The sequence below is a fragment of the Natator depressus genome, chromosome 4 (assembly GCF_965152275.1).
Source record: "Natator depressus isolate rNatDep1 chromosome 4, rNatDep2.hap1, whole genome shotgun sequence".
NCBI lineage: Eukaryota > Metazoa > Chordata > Testudines > Cheloniidae > Natator > Natator depressus.
In genome coordinates this window covers 93,930,735-93,951,365 of record NC_134237.1, presented here as the reverse complement: position 1 = coordinate 93,951,365, position 20,631 = coordinate 93,930,735, and the positions used below count along the sequence as shown (strand labels likewise).

Here is a 20,631-nt window from a genome sequence, read left to right as displayed (position 1 = left end):
CCCCGCCCCAGGTGGGCAAGGAGTGGGTGGAGAGGTTGTGGGTTACCGGGCAGAGCTTTGACAGAAGTGTGAGGAGGAGTAATCTGCTCTTGATAATCAGTAGCAGATGATCCCTTTCCCTCTGGAGTAAGGGGAAAATTAGGGAAGAAACTGTGACTATTGGTTGCCTGGGCATCTCCTGGGATGGTACAGATATGTGCTGCCCCTTATTCAGGGGGATGCAAGTCTCAGTCTTGCCTTGCATAAGAAGAGAGCCGCACTGGGTTCCTGGTTCCTCAAGGAAGTTCTGAGAAGTATAGGGAGGTCACCCACCAGCGAGTGCACCCCCCCATGGATAAGCATGGTATAGCAGTCTCTTCAACTGGCACCACCTGTCAATAGCCTCTCTGAGCCTAGGGTGGCTTACCTCTTCTCACAATTCAGCCCTCCAACGAGGTCATTTACAGTCCCGCCTCTTCCAGGGTAATAATAAGTCCAATAAAACAAGTCTAATAATCTTATCCCAGACTTTCAGTCCCACCTTGGGCTCAAAAGTCTTTGTCTCTCTTTCTATCCAGGGGCTTTTACATCCCTTTCTTGAGGTCAGAAAAGGAACCCAGGCCATTCCACTACTCTGTGTTCCAATCCAAGGACCCTATATTCAGCAGCTAAGGTCTGCTTCCTCTGATTCACTGCTCAGACTCTGGTCCACTTCCTGCCTCCAGGCCCCTTTCAGAGAGCAATTCTTCACAATGCTTTCTCCCTGAGAGTATCGGCACCTTGTGCCACTTTCTGCCAGTTTGTGGGTGATGCAAAGTCCTCCCTCAGCCCTGCTCTACGCTTCAAACTTAGGCTGACGTACCTACAGTGGTCAACAGTGTGAAAAATTCACACCCCCAAGCACCGCAGTTAAGTCAACCTAATCCCCAAAGTAGGTGCAGATTGAAAGAATTCTTCCATCCACCTAGCTACCGCTGCTAGGGAAGGGGGGTGCATTACCTACCTTGATAGGAAAACCTCCTTTATCAACGCAGGAAGCATCCATGTTCTGTAGCTGTACTAGCTGTAGTGTGGACATGGCCTCAGGCTCCCTGACAGCAGCCCATCCTGCTTGGTCTGCAGGCTTTTGTGCCAGCTGTCGATAGTCCACCAATTAGCTGTAGCCCCCTTAGTAACTGGCAGGGTGGGGTTTATACACCCCATCACAGGAAAGGATTTATATGCTTACCTAAGACTACGTATACTCTACTGCCTATGTTGGCAAAACTTAAGTCATGCAGTCATGAATATTCCACCCCCCAAGCGACATAAGTTACACCGACATAAGTGCCAGTGTGCACAGCGCTATGTTGGCAGGAGAGCTTATGCTGCTCACAGGCGTAGTTTTTTTATGCCAATTGGAGAGCTCTCTCCCGTCGGCACAGAGTATCTTCACCGCACCCGCTAGTCTATGGGAGAATAGCAGCAACACAGCACTGGCCCAGTCCCCCTTTGGAGTGAATGAAGGCTGAGGGTACTGAACACAATGCTAGAGGTACTGAGTATTTCACAGGATCAGCTCCAAAGCCGTCAACAGAGAGAGAGAGAGCAAACAAAAGAGTTTTACTCTGACTGGGCACACTCAGATATTATGAGTAGCAAAGGAGGCAATTAATAAGCTATATTTATGGATGATCTATACTTATCTGTGAACTACAGACTTAGCTGAAAGAAAACAATCCACAAGAGAGATGTCACAAATTGAAACCACAGAGCAGATACAAATGGGAAATGAGGAATGATGAGGCAATGTGATATCAAGCAAGATCAGAACCTTTAGAAAGAGCAGAAGTGAAACAAGTACACAGCCAACAGGTACTTCTCACTACGAAGAGACCCAGGAACTCAGCTACCAACTATCGAACTGAGCCAAGCTCTGGACGAAAATTTTTAGAAGACAGAAGCGGGAATAATCCTGATCAGCAACTCCATACTTAAGAAGATTTGTGGCCCAGATTTAAAAAAACAAGGTACCATGCCATCACAAATTATCTTGCAATAAGGATCCTAAAGAAGGTTGAGGTTTATCACCAATTATAACCCATACTGGAACTTGTCACCACCGAAAAATCAATTTTATGATCAATGGGACTACTCGTGATGTAGGGTGCTACTCAACAGGAGGGTAGCAGAATCAAGCTCAAAATGAGATTCAAATTGCAAAAATACAATAAAAATGATCTAAAAGCCCCATGTAGCTGAGGAAAATAATATGAAAAGATTAAGGCTGTCAAACGATTAAAAAAATAAATTGTAATTAATCACAACATTTAAAAAACAGTTGTGATTAATTACAGTTTTAATTGCACTGTTACACAATAATTGAATACCAATTTAAAAATTTATAATAAATTTTAGATGTTTTTCTACATTTTCAAATATATTGATTTCAGTTACAACACAGAATACAAAGTATACAGTGCTTACTTTATATTATTTTAATTGCAAATATTCGCACTATTAAAAAGATAAACAAAAGAAATAGTATTTTTTCAGTTCACCCTATACAAGTACTATAGTGCAATCTCTTTATCATGAAAGTACAACTTACCAATGTGGAATTATTTGGGTTTTTACAGAACTGCACTCAAAAATAAAACTTTAGAACCAACAAGTCCACTCAGTCCTACTTCTTTTTGAGCCGTTCACTCAGACAAACAAGTTTGTTTACATTTACAGGAGATAATGCTGCCCGCATCTTATTTACAATGTCACGTGAAAGTGAAAACACGGCACTGTTGGAGTCAGCATAGCAAGATATTCACATGCCAGATTTGCTGAACATTTGTATGCCCCTTCATGCTTCAGCTTGTAGGCGCTAAAGTTTTACAATGTTTTGTTTTTGAGTGCAGTTATTTAAAAAAATTATTCTACATTTGTAAGATTGCACTACAGTACTTGTATGAGGTGAATTGAAAAATACTATTTCCTTTATCTTTTTTACAGTGCAAATATCTGAAATAAAAAATATAAAGTGAGCACTGTACACTTTGTATTCTGTGTTGTAACTGAAATCAATATATTTGAAAATGTAGAAAGATACCCAAAATATTTATAATAAATTTAAATTGGTATTCTATTATTGTTTAACAGTGCAATTAAAACTGTGATTAATCATGATGTTTTTTTTAGTCTAGTTAATTTGTTTTGAGGTAATCGCAAGCATTAGCTGCAATTAATTGACAGCCCTAGAAAAACTACACACAATAGTAGGGAGGAACCTGGAAAGCAGCAATGCTGAAAGTGAGGTAGGGAAAATAATGGACAGCAGATTAGACAGAAGAAGTTTACAATGTGACAGCAGAAAAGCCCAATGCAATTACAGCTGTGTATACAGTGGTGCCATGGGACAGAACAGGGGCATAACAGTACCTCTCTCTATAGTCCTGGAGCAGCTGCACGTAGAATATTGCATTTAGTTATTTCCCACAGAGACTCTGGAAAAACTGAAGAAGTTTCAGGAAAGAATTAAAATGGTCAGAGGTTGAGGCTTCTGAAGTACAAGGACATTAAAAGAATTAAATACACGTCTTATCTAACAAATTGTTAATAGGGAGGGAGAGAAATATAAATATTAGAAGGCTGTAAATACCAACTATGATGAGTAATTATTTAAATGAGTACAAAGAATATAACCAGGAGTAGTATTATTTTTTAATATAAGTATAACGATGGTGCCAATGGGCTAGCTGTGACAATATGACCCCACAGTGCCTTCCCCAAAGAGCTCACACTCTAAATAGACAAGACAGACAAAGAGTAGGGGATGGGATACAACACAGCAGCAGAGTCAACAATGGGTTGGTCTGCAGGTGTAATGCTAGAGAAGGTGGTGGTCACCCCCTGTAAATGAGACCTAGGTTGGACCCTATCTCCTCCCCCAGATGATACTGCAATATCTGCTGAGGCTACTTCTTTTGTTTGCTCCCGCCAGCTTGATTTACTCTGACCACCCAAAGTAGAATAATGAAATTTTTTTAAAAAAAGGACAAAATTAAAAAGTAACCTTCAGGAAAAAAAATACCGTCAGTAAGATCTATTAGACTGGATAACAGTCTCCCATAGGAAGTGATGGAATGGTAGATTGGAAAACTAGATTGAACAAAACCCTAGTACAATAGGGCACTAGCTTGTGTTTTCAGAAAGATGTTCTATATGACCCAATACATCTTTCCCATCTTTAACTTCTATGATAGATAATTTATCTATGGTTATCCCATACTGACTCCCCTCATAAGTGAAGTGTCATAAATACAGATGGCCAAAAAAATATTCAGATTCCAACATTTTTCAAAGCAAAAAGCTTTTGTTTGTGTGTGTGGGGGGGGTGGTTGTTTTACAAAAAATTCTTAGTTTTGAACAGCTCCAGTCATAAGAAGTCAGTCATCACATTGGCACAGTATGAATTGTAGCGACACACACACACACAAACTTTTTTCTTCCATCTCCAGTTATGCAGCACTCAAACAGTTTTACACACATCTGAATAATCAGATACATATAATGCTTGGAAGATAGAATAGGAGAAGTTTCGTTTGATAGAAATGATTATTGATAACAAGGCGGGTTTATTCTCCTTTTGTTGTACATGTGAAATTCTCATTGATGTCAGTGTGGGTGTGACACTTTTCTATATATACATGCTTTATACCTTAAAGTCTTTGTAGAAATGATGACACATGAGAGTTTGCCAACATTCTGCAGTGGGAATCAGTGTATTCTTCTATCCAATATTGCTCTCCCAAAATGGTCTGTCCATATTTATGAAACAGACCTTATTCATTTGTTCCCATATATTAGTTAAAAACAATTAAAAATTATTGACATAATTACTACAAACATAAAAATAACAAATTATCACTGCTTGGCCCCTGACTGGTATGGCTATATATTAAAAACAATTAAGAAACTGAATACCAATTAAGTAATAGACATTGGATTCTATCATGCAAACGCTCACTCATGAGCATTAAAATGTCCCCTTGCAGGGAGAACTAACACAGACCTATACACCACTTAAATCTTAATGAAGTCCTATTTTGAGGCCTTAAGTGTTGCATATGCTTTTTGCTGGTCATTTACACAGGACTAAATTTCACCCGTTATTAGATCCTACTTATGGGAGTAGACTCATTTAAGTTAAGGAAAAAATGCATGAGTAAATTAATTCTATAATCCTTAATGATTATATAGGATGCAAAACCTAAAAAGGACAGTGATATTTAGTTGATTAAAATAAAAATTAAAAAAAAACAATCAAGTACACAGATAATGCAAATAAGAGTTTGACCCTGTGCTAGTTATGACAACTTCAGTTTGGACATATGGGTTTTTTCTGTTCATTCAACCAGCGTACGAATTTTAAGAAGAAAGCAAATTACTTTTTCCTCAAAAAGCACACACATTTTTTTTAATCAAAACTACAATCAAACACTTTCCCAGAAACACATTGTGATACCTTTGGTTCGTTCAACCTAACAGACTACCTCATAACTTTTTTAAGGTTGAAATGTAACATACTCTTCCACTGGACCTATGGTTGCCAACCCTCCAGGATTGTTCTGGAGCTTCCAGGAATTAATCTTTAATTAATGATTATGTCATGTGATGAAACCTCCAGGAATACATCCAACCAAAACTGGCAACCCTGTTTGGGCCTGGCCCAGTTTGCAAACAAGCATGGTTTTGGAGAGACTTCAGGATTCCTGCTCTCTAAGGAAATAAAGGCTGGGATCATTTTGGAAATTAATCTATCAGTCTGTGTATATGCGTGACTAGGATGTTATCCCGTGTAGTGACTACGAGCATTTTCAACAATTAAACAGGATTACAAGAAGAATGTTCAATTTGGAAAATGGGGAGGTGGACTGGTAACTTTAGTCCAGATCCTGCCCCATACTGTGGCCCCTTTACATAGCTCTGGTGGGGGACTAGCACCTTGGGGACTGCTACAAACTGAAATAATCTAGCTCAGTCCTAAACTGGCTTTGAATGATACAGGGGCCAAACTGGTCTGGAACAGTCCTTGAGATTGGGGGTGGGTAAAAGATGCACACAGCCACTTTTGTTCTCCCTCCTCATCTTAGAGCTCAGACACAGCTGAAGATCTATCATTTAAACTGATGAAATGGGCAAAAGTTCTTAATATTTATGGTCTCTTTGCCCAAACCGTGTTAGTGTTTGTTAAGGATGGCCAGGGAAGGAGGCTTGGGGAAGCCTGTATTTAGCTGTCTTCCAATGACCTCAAAACAAAAATACTGTTAGCATCTTTGAAAGTGGCATCATAATCAGTCTGGTATGTTGCTTTAAACACATTAGTCTTTCACTTTGGGGGACTCGTGTTTAACCATGGGATTGTATCACAAGCTGAGTAAATTTATATTTATGGTCTCACTCTATCTAATCCCTAGTGAATATTTGTTCACCTCACAGATTCTCTTCATAATGTGGTACATTTAGCATTTGCGGCACAGGGAAGGATCAGTAGCAGAATAGCAGCTATCATGCAGGTACAGAGATAACTAACATATAGTGAAAGTTTGTTATAGTAACCTGTTTTTCTAAAGACCATTTAAAATCATGTCGCTGAAACAACATCTGATATTGTCATGTTTTCAAGAAAAAAAATTGGTTTGTTTATAGTAATCTCTCAGTGTCTGAGCAGTAGTTTAGTAGAAGTTCATGTTTTCAATAAAAATATCATATGGTTTGCGCACTCCTCTATGGAAAAGTAAAAAAGTTTCCCTGAAAGTATAGCGATAAATAAATCCTTACAAAAGACACTGAAGTGATCTGACATCAAGAAGCAGTTCTACAAGATGTTACAGATCCGGCAAATGTTACGAATCCAGCAAAGGCAGCTTCTCCGACATTCTAGCTTTATTCCCAGTAGTAGAGTCATCCACAGGCAGTACATTTCTGGAATGGCATCAAAACCAGTGTGCCCATGGCTTCCAGTACCACAGATAAAAATGATTTTATATACATATTGGTCATCTAATACCTTTCTTCGCCTACAGTATGCAAAGAAAAGGTTTTCCCAGTCATTTTAAAAAATAAAATCAGAGATTAGACTCACAACAGCTCCACCCCTCTCCAACCTAGGGGGTGACCATACCCTATTTTTAAATATGACTTTATTGTCGAAAGTATCAAAGCTAGACCTTACCAACATCTTGTTTAAAAAAAAAAAAAAGAAAAAAAAAATCAGCTCATGGGTCTTGCTTGCTTTTATTAAAGTAGAACAGTATTTAAAAGATTCATGCTACAGTTTTAACTGCAACAATGACATACCATTTGTAGAGGAGCTCAGCTTGTTTTTATAGTTGATTCATTTATTATAAAAACATACTTTAAAAATACATACTAATATTCTATATTCTTGCATGATTTGAAATCAATACATAAACCAAATCTACGTCTTATTTGACTAACAAATGAAATTAATGTCACAGAATGCTGGACTGGATAAGATATACTATTTTGGTTTGTTAAAGGTGGCAGAAAAAGAAATAATTTTCCTAGAACAGCAATTCACGGGTCCACAGTTTGATCATCTCTTTGCATTCAGAGACTTATGTTTGGGAAGAATGACAAGAGATAGAATAGGCATCATTTATTTATTTTTAGACTGAATCAAGGTGTGAGCTGTCACCACTGCAAGGAAGGATATTCAATAAATTGCTTTGCTTTGGTTTTCTAAAAGCTAGGAGACTGATAAAATTAGCCATGGTCCTGCACAACTGTCTTACAGACCCAACGAGCCTAGATCCTGACGTGATCAGAAATTTTGAATTGTTTTCAGGCTGTATGGTCAGTTTTAGATGCAGGCAAACATCGGTGAGGGAGTTAGTACCAATTTATTACCTGAGGGTGGATCCAAAAGATCTACATCTATGTGGATCTACCTGTCTTCTCTCCCAAGATGATGCCACATAAGAGTCCACAGAGGCTACTTTAGCCTTTTCTCTTGATTAGAGAAATCACCACTGAATGGCTCAGCTACCACTCTGTGGCCTGGAGAGGGCCCTGGAGATCTCTGTTGATCCGCCCACCCCAGGCACTCATGCTAGGTACTGAGCTGTAGATTTGGCACTTTAAGAGAAGCTGACACCTCACATAATATTTTATCAAAGTGACATTTTAAAAGGGGAAAAGTGCACTGTGTTTTTTCTTGTCTCTTTTTTTCCATTATGAAAACAAAAAGGACTATCTTTATAAAAACACAGTATTTGTTTCCTAAAAGTTCATCTCTTCTTGCTGGTTATTCCCTGCTGATTAAGAAGTCATTATCACTTGTTTGTGACAATTTCCACAGAAACCACAGTGATCTCACAGAGGGCTATCTTCAGGTGGAAAATAAGCAACATAAATCCATGCAAGTGTCACTAGTAACAAATGAAAACAGGAAAGCAGAAAATGTTATATGTGAAACAAAAATGTCTAAAACAGAAAAAATTTCAAAGTTTTTCATGAGGTATTACTGGATCTTTCTTATAATAAACATGACAGCTTCCAGCTGAGCACCATGCTCTCAAACACCCATAATTCAGACTGAGGAGCAGATGTTAAATGTGAAATCCATTAAGACCAATTAGATTTTCCAGAAGAAGGTACAGTAATAGCATGTGGAGGCAATTCCATACTACACAAAAGCACCAAGAAAAACAAAGAAGTCAGACAGCTCAAAATGTAAGTTGTACGCTTTATCTGAAAAGTGACCAACCAGGGTCTCCGTACTGAGCTGCCTGTAATCATTTCAAGTAAAGAACTAACTTTGGACTACTCTTTCAATATGAAAAACACTTTTGTAGGATGTGATGGAGTGTCCATAGCATACAGCATTGTCGGTGTGGGGTGGGCAGCCCCAACAAAATCTGCTCCCCTGGTAAGGATAGTTTCCCCCTGGTAAGCGTAGCCTCCCCCACGTATGGGTTAGCTTCCCCCTGGTAAGGGTTATATTTTTTAACAATGAAAAAAAAAATTTTATTTACATACCGGATTGGCGCTGGACCGGGTAAACAACGCCCCCGCTGCCAGCTTTGATGCCCCGGCTGGCTGTGTTAAATATATTAGGGGAGTAATTCGGGTCGCTGGACCTATGGACAAGACATTTTTTAATGAGTGGATTTCTCACGAGTCTGAGAAAAGAGACCTCCCTATTGAAAATGAAATGGGAGTTGAGGAAATTGAATTGATAGATAAGGACTGGGCGGATGATGTTTTATCATTTTTACCTATGGTTTTTACTAATGACACTTCTACTATTTTAGATGTGGACAATTTTAATCCTGGTTTTGAGTATTTAAATGCACTTGAAGATCCGTATTTTAAAGAATCTGGACATTTTAATACTAATTTAACTACTGTTTTTAACAATATAGATACAGGTAATTTAATTAATTTACCAAATTTATTAAATAGTAGCTCATGAAAGATGGAGTTTTTTATCTAGAATATCCCATCGATTGTTTTAATTGTCCCATTTGCCCACAGATTTCAGCAACGTTTGGAAAATGGGCAAAACATATTAATGTAGTACACAAAAGTAAGGCCATTAGAGTGGTCTGCAAAAAGCGTGGTAAATCCTTTCAATACCACAATAGAGCATGCCACTACCCCACGTGCATGCTCAGGGAAGTGGATACCCCAGTGAAGGGCTATACCTGCTCAAGTTGTGCGATGGCTTTCCATACTAAATAGGGCCTAAGCCAGCATTGTAGACACAGGCATCCTGCAATTAGAAATGAACAGAGAAAAGAAAATATAGCGGCTAGGAGTAAGACTAGAGAGTCTACTTGCTCTTGATCTTGAATTTGGACTGATCATGAGATTGAGTTGCTTATTAAATTGGAGACCAAATATGTAGGGAAAAGGAATATAAATAAGTGTATTGAGAGTGAATTAAAAACAAAGACTAATAAACAAATTTCAGATAAAAGGCATGAATTGGCTAAGAGAAAGATTAAGAAAGATAGAGTTATCGATGAAGTGGGAGAGGTAGATAGGAATGAAGAGAATATATTGGAAGTTCTGCCTCATAGAGAGAAAATCTTGCCACTAAAGAAGCATCCATATGTGGACAAGGTGGGGAAGGTATTGTAGGCAAGGGAGACAAAGTAGGAAAGCTGGACAAATATTGAATAGCCTAGAGGAAATTGAAATTTTATTAAAGGAAAATCAGACTAAATGTGTTGGGTGGGCAATGGTGGAAAAGTTGTGTAACTCATTGATATAGACAGATACGAGTAGATATGAGGAGCAACAGGAGATGAATAATAATAATAGAAAAGGGAATGGAGGGGTGGGTGATAGAAAGAGACAGTCTAACACCATTCGGAGATATGCCACTAAGAAGGCTAGATACAAATGTTACCAACAATTATTTGTTAAGGATAAAAGAAGATTAGCAAGCATAATTATGGGAGAACCAAATGGGGTAAATGTAATATTCCCCTCAAAGATAAATGAGGCATATTATGTAGATACATTGGAAAAAATTGGACATAGAAGTACAATAGGATGGCCCCCTGCCAGCGAAAGAGTCGATAATGATTTATTATGGAGTCCTATTTTGGTGGATGAAATTAGGGAGGCCCTGAGAGAGATTTGTAAAGATAGTGCTCCTGGCCCAGATAAAACAACAGTGAATGATTTATGGGATATTTTTAACCTGGACTCCTTAATTCTCATGAAAATTTTTAATATATGTTTTTTAAATAGGCAGGTCCCAGATATTTTTAAAGAAAATAGAACTATTTTAATTCCCAAAGTGCAAATTGAGGAAGAAATAACGAAACTATCCTCCTGGAGGCCATTGACAATAGGATCTGCAGTCAAAATTTGCAATAGACAAAAAGGTTTTCCAGGATGTGAAGAGAATATCTCAATTTTAGACAATTTGATAAAGGAAGCAAAGTGGAATGGGGAGGAATTAGCCACAGTATTTGTGGATTTGGCTAAGGCATTTGATTCGGTGGGATATGGACATATGTCCGGCCTGAGGAGCTTTGGGATAGATGAGTACATTATAGAAATTATAAGGAAGACCTATATGATAACTGCACTACAAGGGTTTGGGTGAGTCTATTTTAATAAGGAGTGGGGTTAAAAAAGCAACCCTTTATCTCCTATTTTATTTAATATTGCCATGGATCCTTTGTTAACTAAGCTGGAAACCGAGGGCTCAGGGTTTTATGTTCAAGGGAATAGTGTCACATCGTTGGTGTTTGCCAATGATGTGGCAATTTTAAGTGGGTCATATCAAGGGATGGCCAAAAATCTAGGAATTTTAGATTTGTTTTTCTGCAAAAAACAATCTTCGGGTTAATATGAAAAAAAATAAGGGATTTCACATACTAGCAAAATAGAAGACTTATGTGATTAACCCCAAGAATAACTGGAGAATGGGTACTGAAATTATCAATAACGTACATCCAGGAGAATTCAAAAAATACTTGGGGGGCGAGGATAGATCCTTGGGATTGGAGGAATGTCTCTTAAGGACAAATTGATTGAATGGAAAAAGAAAAGGAGTACTTGTGGCACCTTAGAGACTAACCAATTTATTTGAGCATAAGCTTTCGTGAGCTACAGCTCACTTCATCGGATGCATAAAAGTGGAAAATGCAGTGAGGATATTTTTGTACACACAGACCATGAAAAAATGGGTGTTATTTTTTCATGGTCTGTGTGTACAAAAATATCCTCACCGCATTTTCCACTTTTATGCATCCGATGAAGTGAGCTGTAGCTCACGAAAGCTTATGCTCAAATAAATTGGTTAGTCTCTAAGGTGCCACAAGTACTCCTTTCCTTTTTGCGAATACAGACTAACACAGCTGCTACTCTGAAACCTGATTGAATGGAGTGAGTTTAAGTAAGACTCCTCTTAAACCTGCCCAAAAACAGATGATTTTACAAATGTATATTTTATCTAGGCTATTTTATAATTTACTTTTAATTGAGCCCCCTTTTTATCTTTTATATGAGCTGGATGTTTTAGTTAGGAAAATAGCTAAACAGATTTTACATCTCCCAAAAAGTACCATCAATGGATTATTTTATGCAAGGGGAAGAAATGGAGGACTTGCATTAACCAAATTTAGTGTACAATTACCCAACACGCTTATCCGCAAATGGTGAAGACATAGTGTGTCTAAAGATAATTGGATAGATTTATCCTGTATGTATGCTGGAGAAAATTTAGTTGATAAAATATTGATTCTTAGTGCAGCAACACCAAATTCTAAGAAATGGAGGGAGGAGGAATTTTTTAGATTTTAGACTTTTTAGATGGTGTGGGTTGAGGTGCCACGGGGTAGGTAAGTATTTTTAAAATGATGTAATTAGTAACTCATTTTTGAAAAGATCTGGTATGGTTAAATCCTCCTCATTGATTGCTGCATTACAGCTTAGGGCTAATGTTTACCCTACAATGGAAACATTGGCAAGAGGTAGAGAAGGATTAAATGCCACCTGTAGATGATGTGGTAAGGCTAGGGAGACAATACCACATATATCTGGACAATGTTTCAAAACTAAAGATGCTAGGATAAGACGACATAATAGGGTAGTTTCTGCGGTAGTAGATAAAGTGTTCAAATTGGGGTGGAAATCAATAGTAGAACCTCAGTTGAGAACTAAAGAAGGAAATTTGAGAAAGCCGGATATTGTTTTTATAAAAGGAGATACTGTCGTGGTGGTGATGGAGGATGTTACAATTCACTGGGAGGATAACGCCGATAGTCTGGAGAAAGCCCACAAAGAGAAGGTTGCTATTACCTCGAATTGGAGGAAGATATTAAGAAACTAACAGGAGGTACAAATGCCCACTTCTTTGGTCTCGTAGTTCGGGCTCGTGGCAAATGGAGTGAAGGAAATGATGATCTTTTAAAAATTTTAGGAATTGAGAGAGGTAAAAATTTTAAAGAACATTTTTGTAAACTCATTTTATATGCCACTGCAGATATGATGGCTTATGTTCAGTGACAAGTAGCGATCCCAGAGCTCCATTCCATATATCCTACTATTACTTACATTTTAGCTATTTTTCCATATTTTAAATTTATGGATTATCAGTACCTTTTTTCCATTTGGTATTTATTTATCTATCCTTTCAGATAGCGGTTTCAAGTCATTAATAAATACTTATAAATTTGGATTGATAGCCTATTTTAAATTATTCTTTTTACTGGAATTGGCTGGCGGACTGGATGCGTATAGTAACCAGGAAAGGGCAGGTAGTCACGCCTATACACAAATGGCCAAGCATACCAATTAACTCCACAGGTTGCACAAGGAGGAGGAGCCAGGGAGCATGGAACTAATTGAGAGCAGGCTCAGATGTGCAAGAACAGGTTGGGCCTGTATAAAGCCAGGTAGCTGGAAACAGATGGGGGTTACTAGGAAAGGCAGCAGGAAGGCAGGCAGCAGCCAGTCGCTGAGAGGAGGGTTAGGAGCTGGTATAACCAGAGAGAGAAGGGGAACCAGGTGTGGCAAGAAGCCGTGCAGAGAAGTATCAGTGAAGGCTGGTAGAGGAAAGCCCAGGACTGTTGAGCTGAGGGTCCGTGGGCTGGAACCTAGAGAGGAGAGTGGGCCTGGGCTTCCTTGCCAGCCACCGAGGGAGTGGTACTGTGGGGCAGTGAAAAGGAAAAGTGCCTAGGACTGCTAGGATGAAGGAACTGTATTACCCCAGAAGGGAGGAACACTGAATGACCTAGCCGGAGGCCTGAGTCACGAAGAGGACACTGTGGTTCCTGGGACTGACAGAGGGGCTAAAGACCAGAGGGAGAGACAGGATGATGATATACAAACCACAAAGGGGGGATTGACCTCAAGAGCTAATCCCCAGAGCAACCAGAAGGAGGAGCCAGACCAGCAGTGAGTGGTGCACCCTGTGAAATGAGGCAACGGGAGGAGTAGGGCAATAGCGATCACATACTATGTAAAACCAGCCAATTAATCAACACTTTTGGATGACAGCTTGGAAGTATCCTGCAGAGAAGAAGCCAAGGAGGTCCCCACTTTCTCTCCCCCAATCCCATGTGTATGCATCATTATACATAGTAAGCTGTGTCACTCTGGTGTCATCTGGGACGTGGGGGAAGACAGATAACTTCCAAGTATAAAACAGAGTTTAACTTTCATGGGGGGATTGTACTCAATGTATCAGAGGGAAAAAAGCAGTCCACTCTCCTGTAGCTGTATGGGCTTTGCAGTGCCAATATGAATTAAAAAGTAATAACTTATTTTGGATTACTAAACAAACAGATATGACTTGTAATACAAGAAGCAGATCTGCTGAGCACTTTTCAGAGCTGAGACACAAGGTATAGACTGAAGGAGAAATTCTGCCTTCAAACTTACATCAGTAGTTCCCTATGTATCCAAGGGCTGGATCTGACCCTAAAGAAGCTGTTTGGAAGTATATTTCTCACTAATCTAATGGATCAGTATATTTTAATAATCAGTGTATAGCTTGTCATTCCTAGAAAACAGTTAAAAGGTCCACAATCTACAAATAAACAGTCAACAAATCCTGAGGTCTGTGTGACTATTATATGATTAGTGTATAATTATTAACACTGAGCCTGGTAAGTCTGAGACTAACATGAATAACAAGATAGCTAAACGATTTTTTTAAGTTGTTGAAAGATGAAAGCGTGAATATGTAACAGGAAATTAGGCTTCTTTCCTACATAACACCAAATTAACATTCAGATGTGAGACGAAAAAAAAAATTACAAACACAAAACTTTGTAACAGAATAAGATTCAACTATTCTAGTGCTTTAGTTGTGAAAACATGAAGGGCTCTTGTACCTTTAGGGCACCGCTCTGTGTTGAGTGCAGTATGACTACCACCAGCCTCCTCAGTGAGAGTTCTGGGGAAATCGCCCTTGTAGCAGGCCCAATTCCTCCTCAGGTTCCAGCATGCATAGCAGAAGTGTGGCTGCTGTGCCATACTTGAAGAGACTGCAATATCCACTCTTTCCTATGCCCAGCCAGCTCGGCTTGTGGGTAAGGGGGGGGATGAGACCATGGCACTGTCAGCTTCTCCCCTCCTTTGGGAGAATCTAGTGCCAGCAAATACATTAGCCCTGAGTGGTCCTTCCACTCATGGTGAGTAGCACAAAGGCAGGGGTGCAAGGGATAGCCATTCCCCCACTGCATACTGTGCCTGGGCCAAGCACAAGCTTGCCTTTACATTTCTAAAGCAATGTAACCAATCAAACTATTCTGTTTAATATGCACAGAATTACACCATCAATCTGAAATACAGTTAGTTTCAAAAAAACGATTTAAAAAGTAGTTTCAGGTAGTTCACTGTGTCTTTTTCCCTCTGCCAGTTCCTGTGATTTTACAAAACTTTTTCCTCTCCCCTGTTGCTGTGTGAAAGACAACCAGTAGGGAAAACGGTCTAATTATACAAAAGAAACCATAAAATTATTCTGAACAAAGTGCTCTGTCAAATGCGTAAACCAAACAAACTGGAAAAAATAGGGAAAGCATTTTTCACTTAATTTCTTTCAGCTGTAGGAATCTTAGGTGTTACTTTTAACAATAGTAAGTAAAAAAAAAAACCCTCCAACGGGAGGAGAATTTTTAAGTTGAAATGTCATTTTTTAAAAAAAATTAACCACATGTTCTTCTTTTTACAAATAAAAAAGAATGGAAAAATACAAAACAAAATAAAAATTACAATGACGTCTAATTCATCCCTCATATAATTACACTGAAGCCAATAGAGTTACACCAATGATTAATTCGCCCAATGATGTAAAACAGAGCACTGGTCTTTACAGTAACATACAACACACTGCACAATCCAAAACAAAATATTATGAAAATCACCCAACAAAGAACTACAAATAGTTTCAGAGTAGCAACCGTGTTAGTCTGTATCCGTAAAAAGAAAAGGAGTACTTGTGGCACCTTAGAGACTAACAAATTTATTTGAGCATAAGCTTTCGTGAGCTACAGCTCACTTCATCGGATGCATGCAGTGGAAAATACAGTGGGGAGATTTATATACACAGAGAACATGAAACAATGGGTGTTACCATACACACTGTAACAAGAGTGATCAGGAAAGGTGAGCTATTACCAGCAGGAGAGTGGGGGGAGGGGAGGAGGGGGGGGAACGGACCTTTTGTAGTAATAATCAAGGTGGGCCATTTCCAGCAGTTGACAAGAACAGTGGGGGGGTGGGGGGGGGAATAAACAAGGGGAAATAGTTTTACTTTGTGTAATGACACATCCACTCCCAGTCTTTATTCAAGTCTAAATTAATTGTATCCAGTTTGCAAATTAATTCCAATTCAGCAGTCTCTCATTGGAGTCTGTTTTTGAAGGTTTTTTTGAAGAATTGCCACTTTTAGGTCTGTAATCGAGTGACCAAAGAGACTGAAGTATTTGAATGTTATAATTCTTGATGTCTGATTTGTGTCCATTTATTCTTTTACGTAGAGACTATCCGGTTTGGCCAATGTACATGACAGAGGGGCATTGCTGGCACATGATGGCATGATATCACACTGGTAGATGCGCAGGTGAATGAGCCTCTGATAGTGTGGCTGATGTGATTAGGCCTACTTATTCAAGCCTAATTAATTTAGGCTTGAATAAAGCCTGGTAGTGGATGTGTCACTACACAAAGTAAAACTATTTCCCCTTGTTTATTTTCCCTCCTACTATCCTTGTAAACTGCTGGAAATGGCCCACCTTGATCATCACTACAAAAGGTTCCCCTTCCCCTCCGCGCTCTCCTGCTGGTAATAGCTCACCTTTCCTGACCACTCTTGTTACAGTCTGTATGTTAACACCCATTGTTTCATGTTCTCCGTGTATATAAAATCTCCCCACTATATTTTCCACTGTATGCATCCAATGAAGTGAGCTGTAGCTCACGAAAGCTTATGCTCTAATCAATTCGTTACTCTCTAAGGTGCCACAAGTACTCCTTTTCTTTTTACAAATAGTTTGAGGACAATAAACAATTCTGGATCAGGCACTAAAGGCCAAATCCAGTTCCTACTGATGTCAGTGGCAAACTCCTCTTGTCTTCACTGGGACAGGATTTGACCTTAAGGGGACATTTAATTTAATGTAGGGTCTGTCCTGTAAGCCCTCCATGTGCAAGATTCTCATGACCCACATGAGGCTTACAGAGTCAAGTCCATAATTGATATATTTAAAAGTAAAATTCCGAACTAAAAATAAAGATTACTCCTTTGTCATGAATATTTAAAGTTTGCAATGCTTCAGTGGACAAGAACAGATCTTAAAGTTCTAAGAAAAAAATATGGATTAATAAATATAATTAATAGAGCCATAATATTTCTGTTTGTCTTTTCACATTTGAATAAAAATCAGTGTGCTTTATTGAATATTAATCTTTAAAAAAATCACTATTAGATTAATATGCACAGAAATATATAATTACATACTTGGAAAACTATTTCTGGAAAAAACAGAACTTTGGATATTTTCAGTCTCAGTTATAACCATTGGAAATTTATTATATATTTAGGAATATTTATGCATATCTCCCCACCACACACACAGAGGGGGAAACTAATCATTAAAATAGTTTACAAAGTCGATCCAGAAAAGTGAAATGAAAGCCCTCCTAACAAAACTCAAAGTGTTTGTCATCTTAGTTAAAAGCAGTGTGATTTTATAGACCTTGGAAATTAATTTTTAAAATATCAGTTTAATACACACTGTTATATATCTTATTGAAAGATAATCAGCAGCTGGATGGTGCTGACCATCTACATAACACAGTGTAGTATGCGTTATGGAATTAATTTTCCTCTGATGGCCAAGCTGTTAAACACTCTGCCCAGCTATGGCTTTGTACGCAAAACTTCATTTAGTCTTACTCGGGGAGAAGTTAGAAGCGGTTCTATCTACCTCCGAATCTCCCCGGCAGATGTTTTACTAAAACAGGCCCCCTGTGCTCAGAAAGCATGAAAGCACACAAACCCAGGAGGAGCCACTGAAGGGAAAACGATTCTCTCTTCCACAGGCTTCAACTCAACTCTCCAACGCATTAAACAGGTTTAAGGCTTCTTGGGTCTTTAAAAGAAAAAAACCTCTGCCACATGATTTGGTGTTTTCTATTCCGCTGTGTTCTCATTAGTCCAAATCGCTCTCTATCATCGTCCTACACAGTGCACTTGGTGCGATTTAAAGCGTGCAGTCTAACAACAAACGTCCACATGTCATTCTGCCATTTTTGAAAGACACGAAGTCTGTAAGTATACCACGGTACACTATAAAAGAATTGTTTTAGGCGTGCATGCCATGGAATTTTCTTCTCTGATGCCCTTCGGAAAGTGGATTCTCTCATCACGGTTCAGTTCTATCCTTCACTGAAAATGTGCCCAGATGGAGTCTGTTTACTTTGCAGTTAATGAGAACGGAAGGAAATGTAGCGATAAAATATTAAAACCCTTCCTTGCTTCCAGCACTGCTGTTTTAATCTTTGCAAAGCCCAACTTGAACAAAAACGGTGAAACCCTCAAAGTCAGACATCACTGCTCTCCCCCAAACTCACGTACATCTTTAAAGAGAGAGAGATAAAAGCAAGGCTGGTGGTTGTTACTCTCGACAGCTTTTGACTAGCGATAACTATGGTTTTGACGTATGATAAAAAAAAATCTGAAATATCGTGGATTCACTCAGAACCTCGCTCCAGCTTCCTAACATTAGTCATTACACCTAACAAGCACCAGCCCTGCTATTAGCCAGTCCCTATGCACTGTATTCAGAATCAATTTCTTACAAATTCCAGATTAAGCTCTTTTTACATATGGTACAAATAAATACTCACACACCTGCATTGTAAAGCTATGAGTTTTCATGAATGACTGCTGCTTCCTACAGGGCGTTTAGTTCAATCCTGTGGACATTTTGAAAGGGGAAGCAGTGTCTGACTGGAACAAATTAGAAGCAGAGGGACCACAACCTGTTCTTCCAAAGGCGCCTCCGTTCGGATTGCTTTGACTGTGCCCCCCACCCCAAAGTGCAGTAGTTTCCTTGCTTTGTCCCCACAAAGCAAAAGAAGCAGCAAAAGTAAGTGGGATTTGATCTGTCCCGTGGGGGGTGGACGGCAGCTAGCCCTTTTCTACATCTTTAAATAAATGCTGCCAAGTCTCTTCCTCCAACCTTTTTTTTTTTTTGGGGGGGGGGGTAATGAATATTTTAAAGTATTTTATAAGGGAGGGTTTTGCATTGAGGCATGCACAAGATCCCACTCAGAACCGGCCCCTGCTCCTGGGCACTGCAATCGGGCTGAGTCCTGGCGGAGGAAACCACCGGCCTGCCCTACCACACACACACCAAGCCCTGGGCCTGCCTCCCTTGGGACTACTGCCAGGTGGGCAACTTACTGTAGAAGATGTACTCGGTGTAGCTGCTCCAGATCTTGTCCTCCCTGTACTGGTTGATGAAGGCGGCGGTGCCGGTGGAGTTACAAGCCACCATGTGGAAGCCGGCCTCCGAGAGCCGGTCGAACGCCTGCTCCAGATAGGTGAACTTGAGGTAGAAGCGGGAGGTGTATTTCTCCGGGGGCCGGTCGGGGTCCCGGCTCTCGTTGAGCGTCTCCCCGAACACCTCCTTGGCCAGCGCGATCCTGCCGCACACCATAATCCGGGCCACCCTGCGGAACTTGGCGTCCGCCTGGTTCTCCCGCACCGTGGTGTACGAGCCCCGGTAGCCCACGGTCAGGAAGCCCGAGCGCTTCTCCAGGGCGGCCCCGGCCGCCGCCCGCAGCAGGAGGTCGCCGCTGCCCTGCGAGTTGCTGTCCTCCAGGTCGCTCTGGCAGCCCTCGTCGTTGAGCGAGCCCTGCTTGGTGACCTTGGGGGAGAGCAGCTTGACCAGCTCCCCCAGCTGGAAGTACTCGGCCTCCCGCAGCAGCCGCTCCTTCTCCGGGAAGTGCTCGGGCAGGGCCAGCTGCTTGTCCCGCAGATAATCCAGCACGTACCTGAAGAGGAAGCCGTCGCGGTCGATGAAGAAGCGCGCCCGGCTGTCCCTGGGCAGCTCCCTGGCGGCCGCCTGGCTGCCCCGGCGCGGGGAGAACATGCTGGCCAGGGTGCTGTCCGGGACGCTGAGCAGCGTGGAGTGCTTGGTCACATACACCTGGCCGCCCACGTTCAGCTCCACCACCTCGGGGAAGGGCGAGCAGGACGGCGCCGGGGAGGAGGACCCCATGTCACTGATGGGCAGGATGCCGCTGCCGCCGCCCGTGTCCTTCAAAGCCATGGCTGCAATGGACGGAGGGAGCGTCTCCAAGCCCCCCTCGCCCGGACGGCGCGCGTCTGCTCAGGCGGGCTGGCTCCGCGCGGCTGGAGGGCTCGGCCCACGTGTGCGCCTGGCTCCGTGCCCCAGCTGCAGGGAACTTCCCCGGGGCGCGCCCTCTCCCCCTCACTGCCCCATGCGGAGGGCTCTTCCCGGGCGGGGCTCCGCTCAGTGCCCCCCCCCTCCCCGCCCTCCTTCCCTTGGAAGCGTCTTCCCAGGCGTGGGCCCCGCTCCCTGCCCCCAAAGAGGGTGCCAGTCCCAGCGCCCCAGCTAGAGGGCTTTCCCAAGGCGCTGCAGCCCCTTTAGC

General features: G+C 40.9%; 1 protein-coding gene across 6 annotated transcripts in view; it reads right to left on the bottom strand.

Moving 5' to 3' along the window:
* Positions 1–20,468, bottom strand: part of KCTD8 (potassium channel tetramerization domain containing 8) — a 168,461-nt gene extending 147,993 nt beyond the window's left edge. For 2 of the 6 annotated variants that reach the window (XR_012639065.1, XM_074950098.1), the window contains exon 1: positions 19,418–20,466. Coding sequence is in view for 5 of the 6 variants with exons in the window: in XM_074950098.1 (XP_074806199.1) it covers positions 19,418–20,288 (871 nt within the window). In the remaining variant the exon portion in view is untranslated. Of the gene's footprint in view, positions 1–9,015; positions 9,117–19,417 lie in introns of all 6 variants that reach the window. The other 4 variants (XM_074950096.1, XM_074950097.1, XM_074950095.1 and 1 more) reach the window with 4 other exon arrangements.
* Positions 20,469–20,631: the final 163 nt, after the last annotated feature.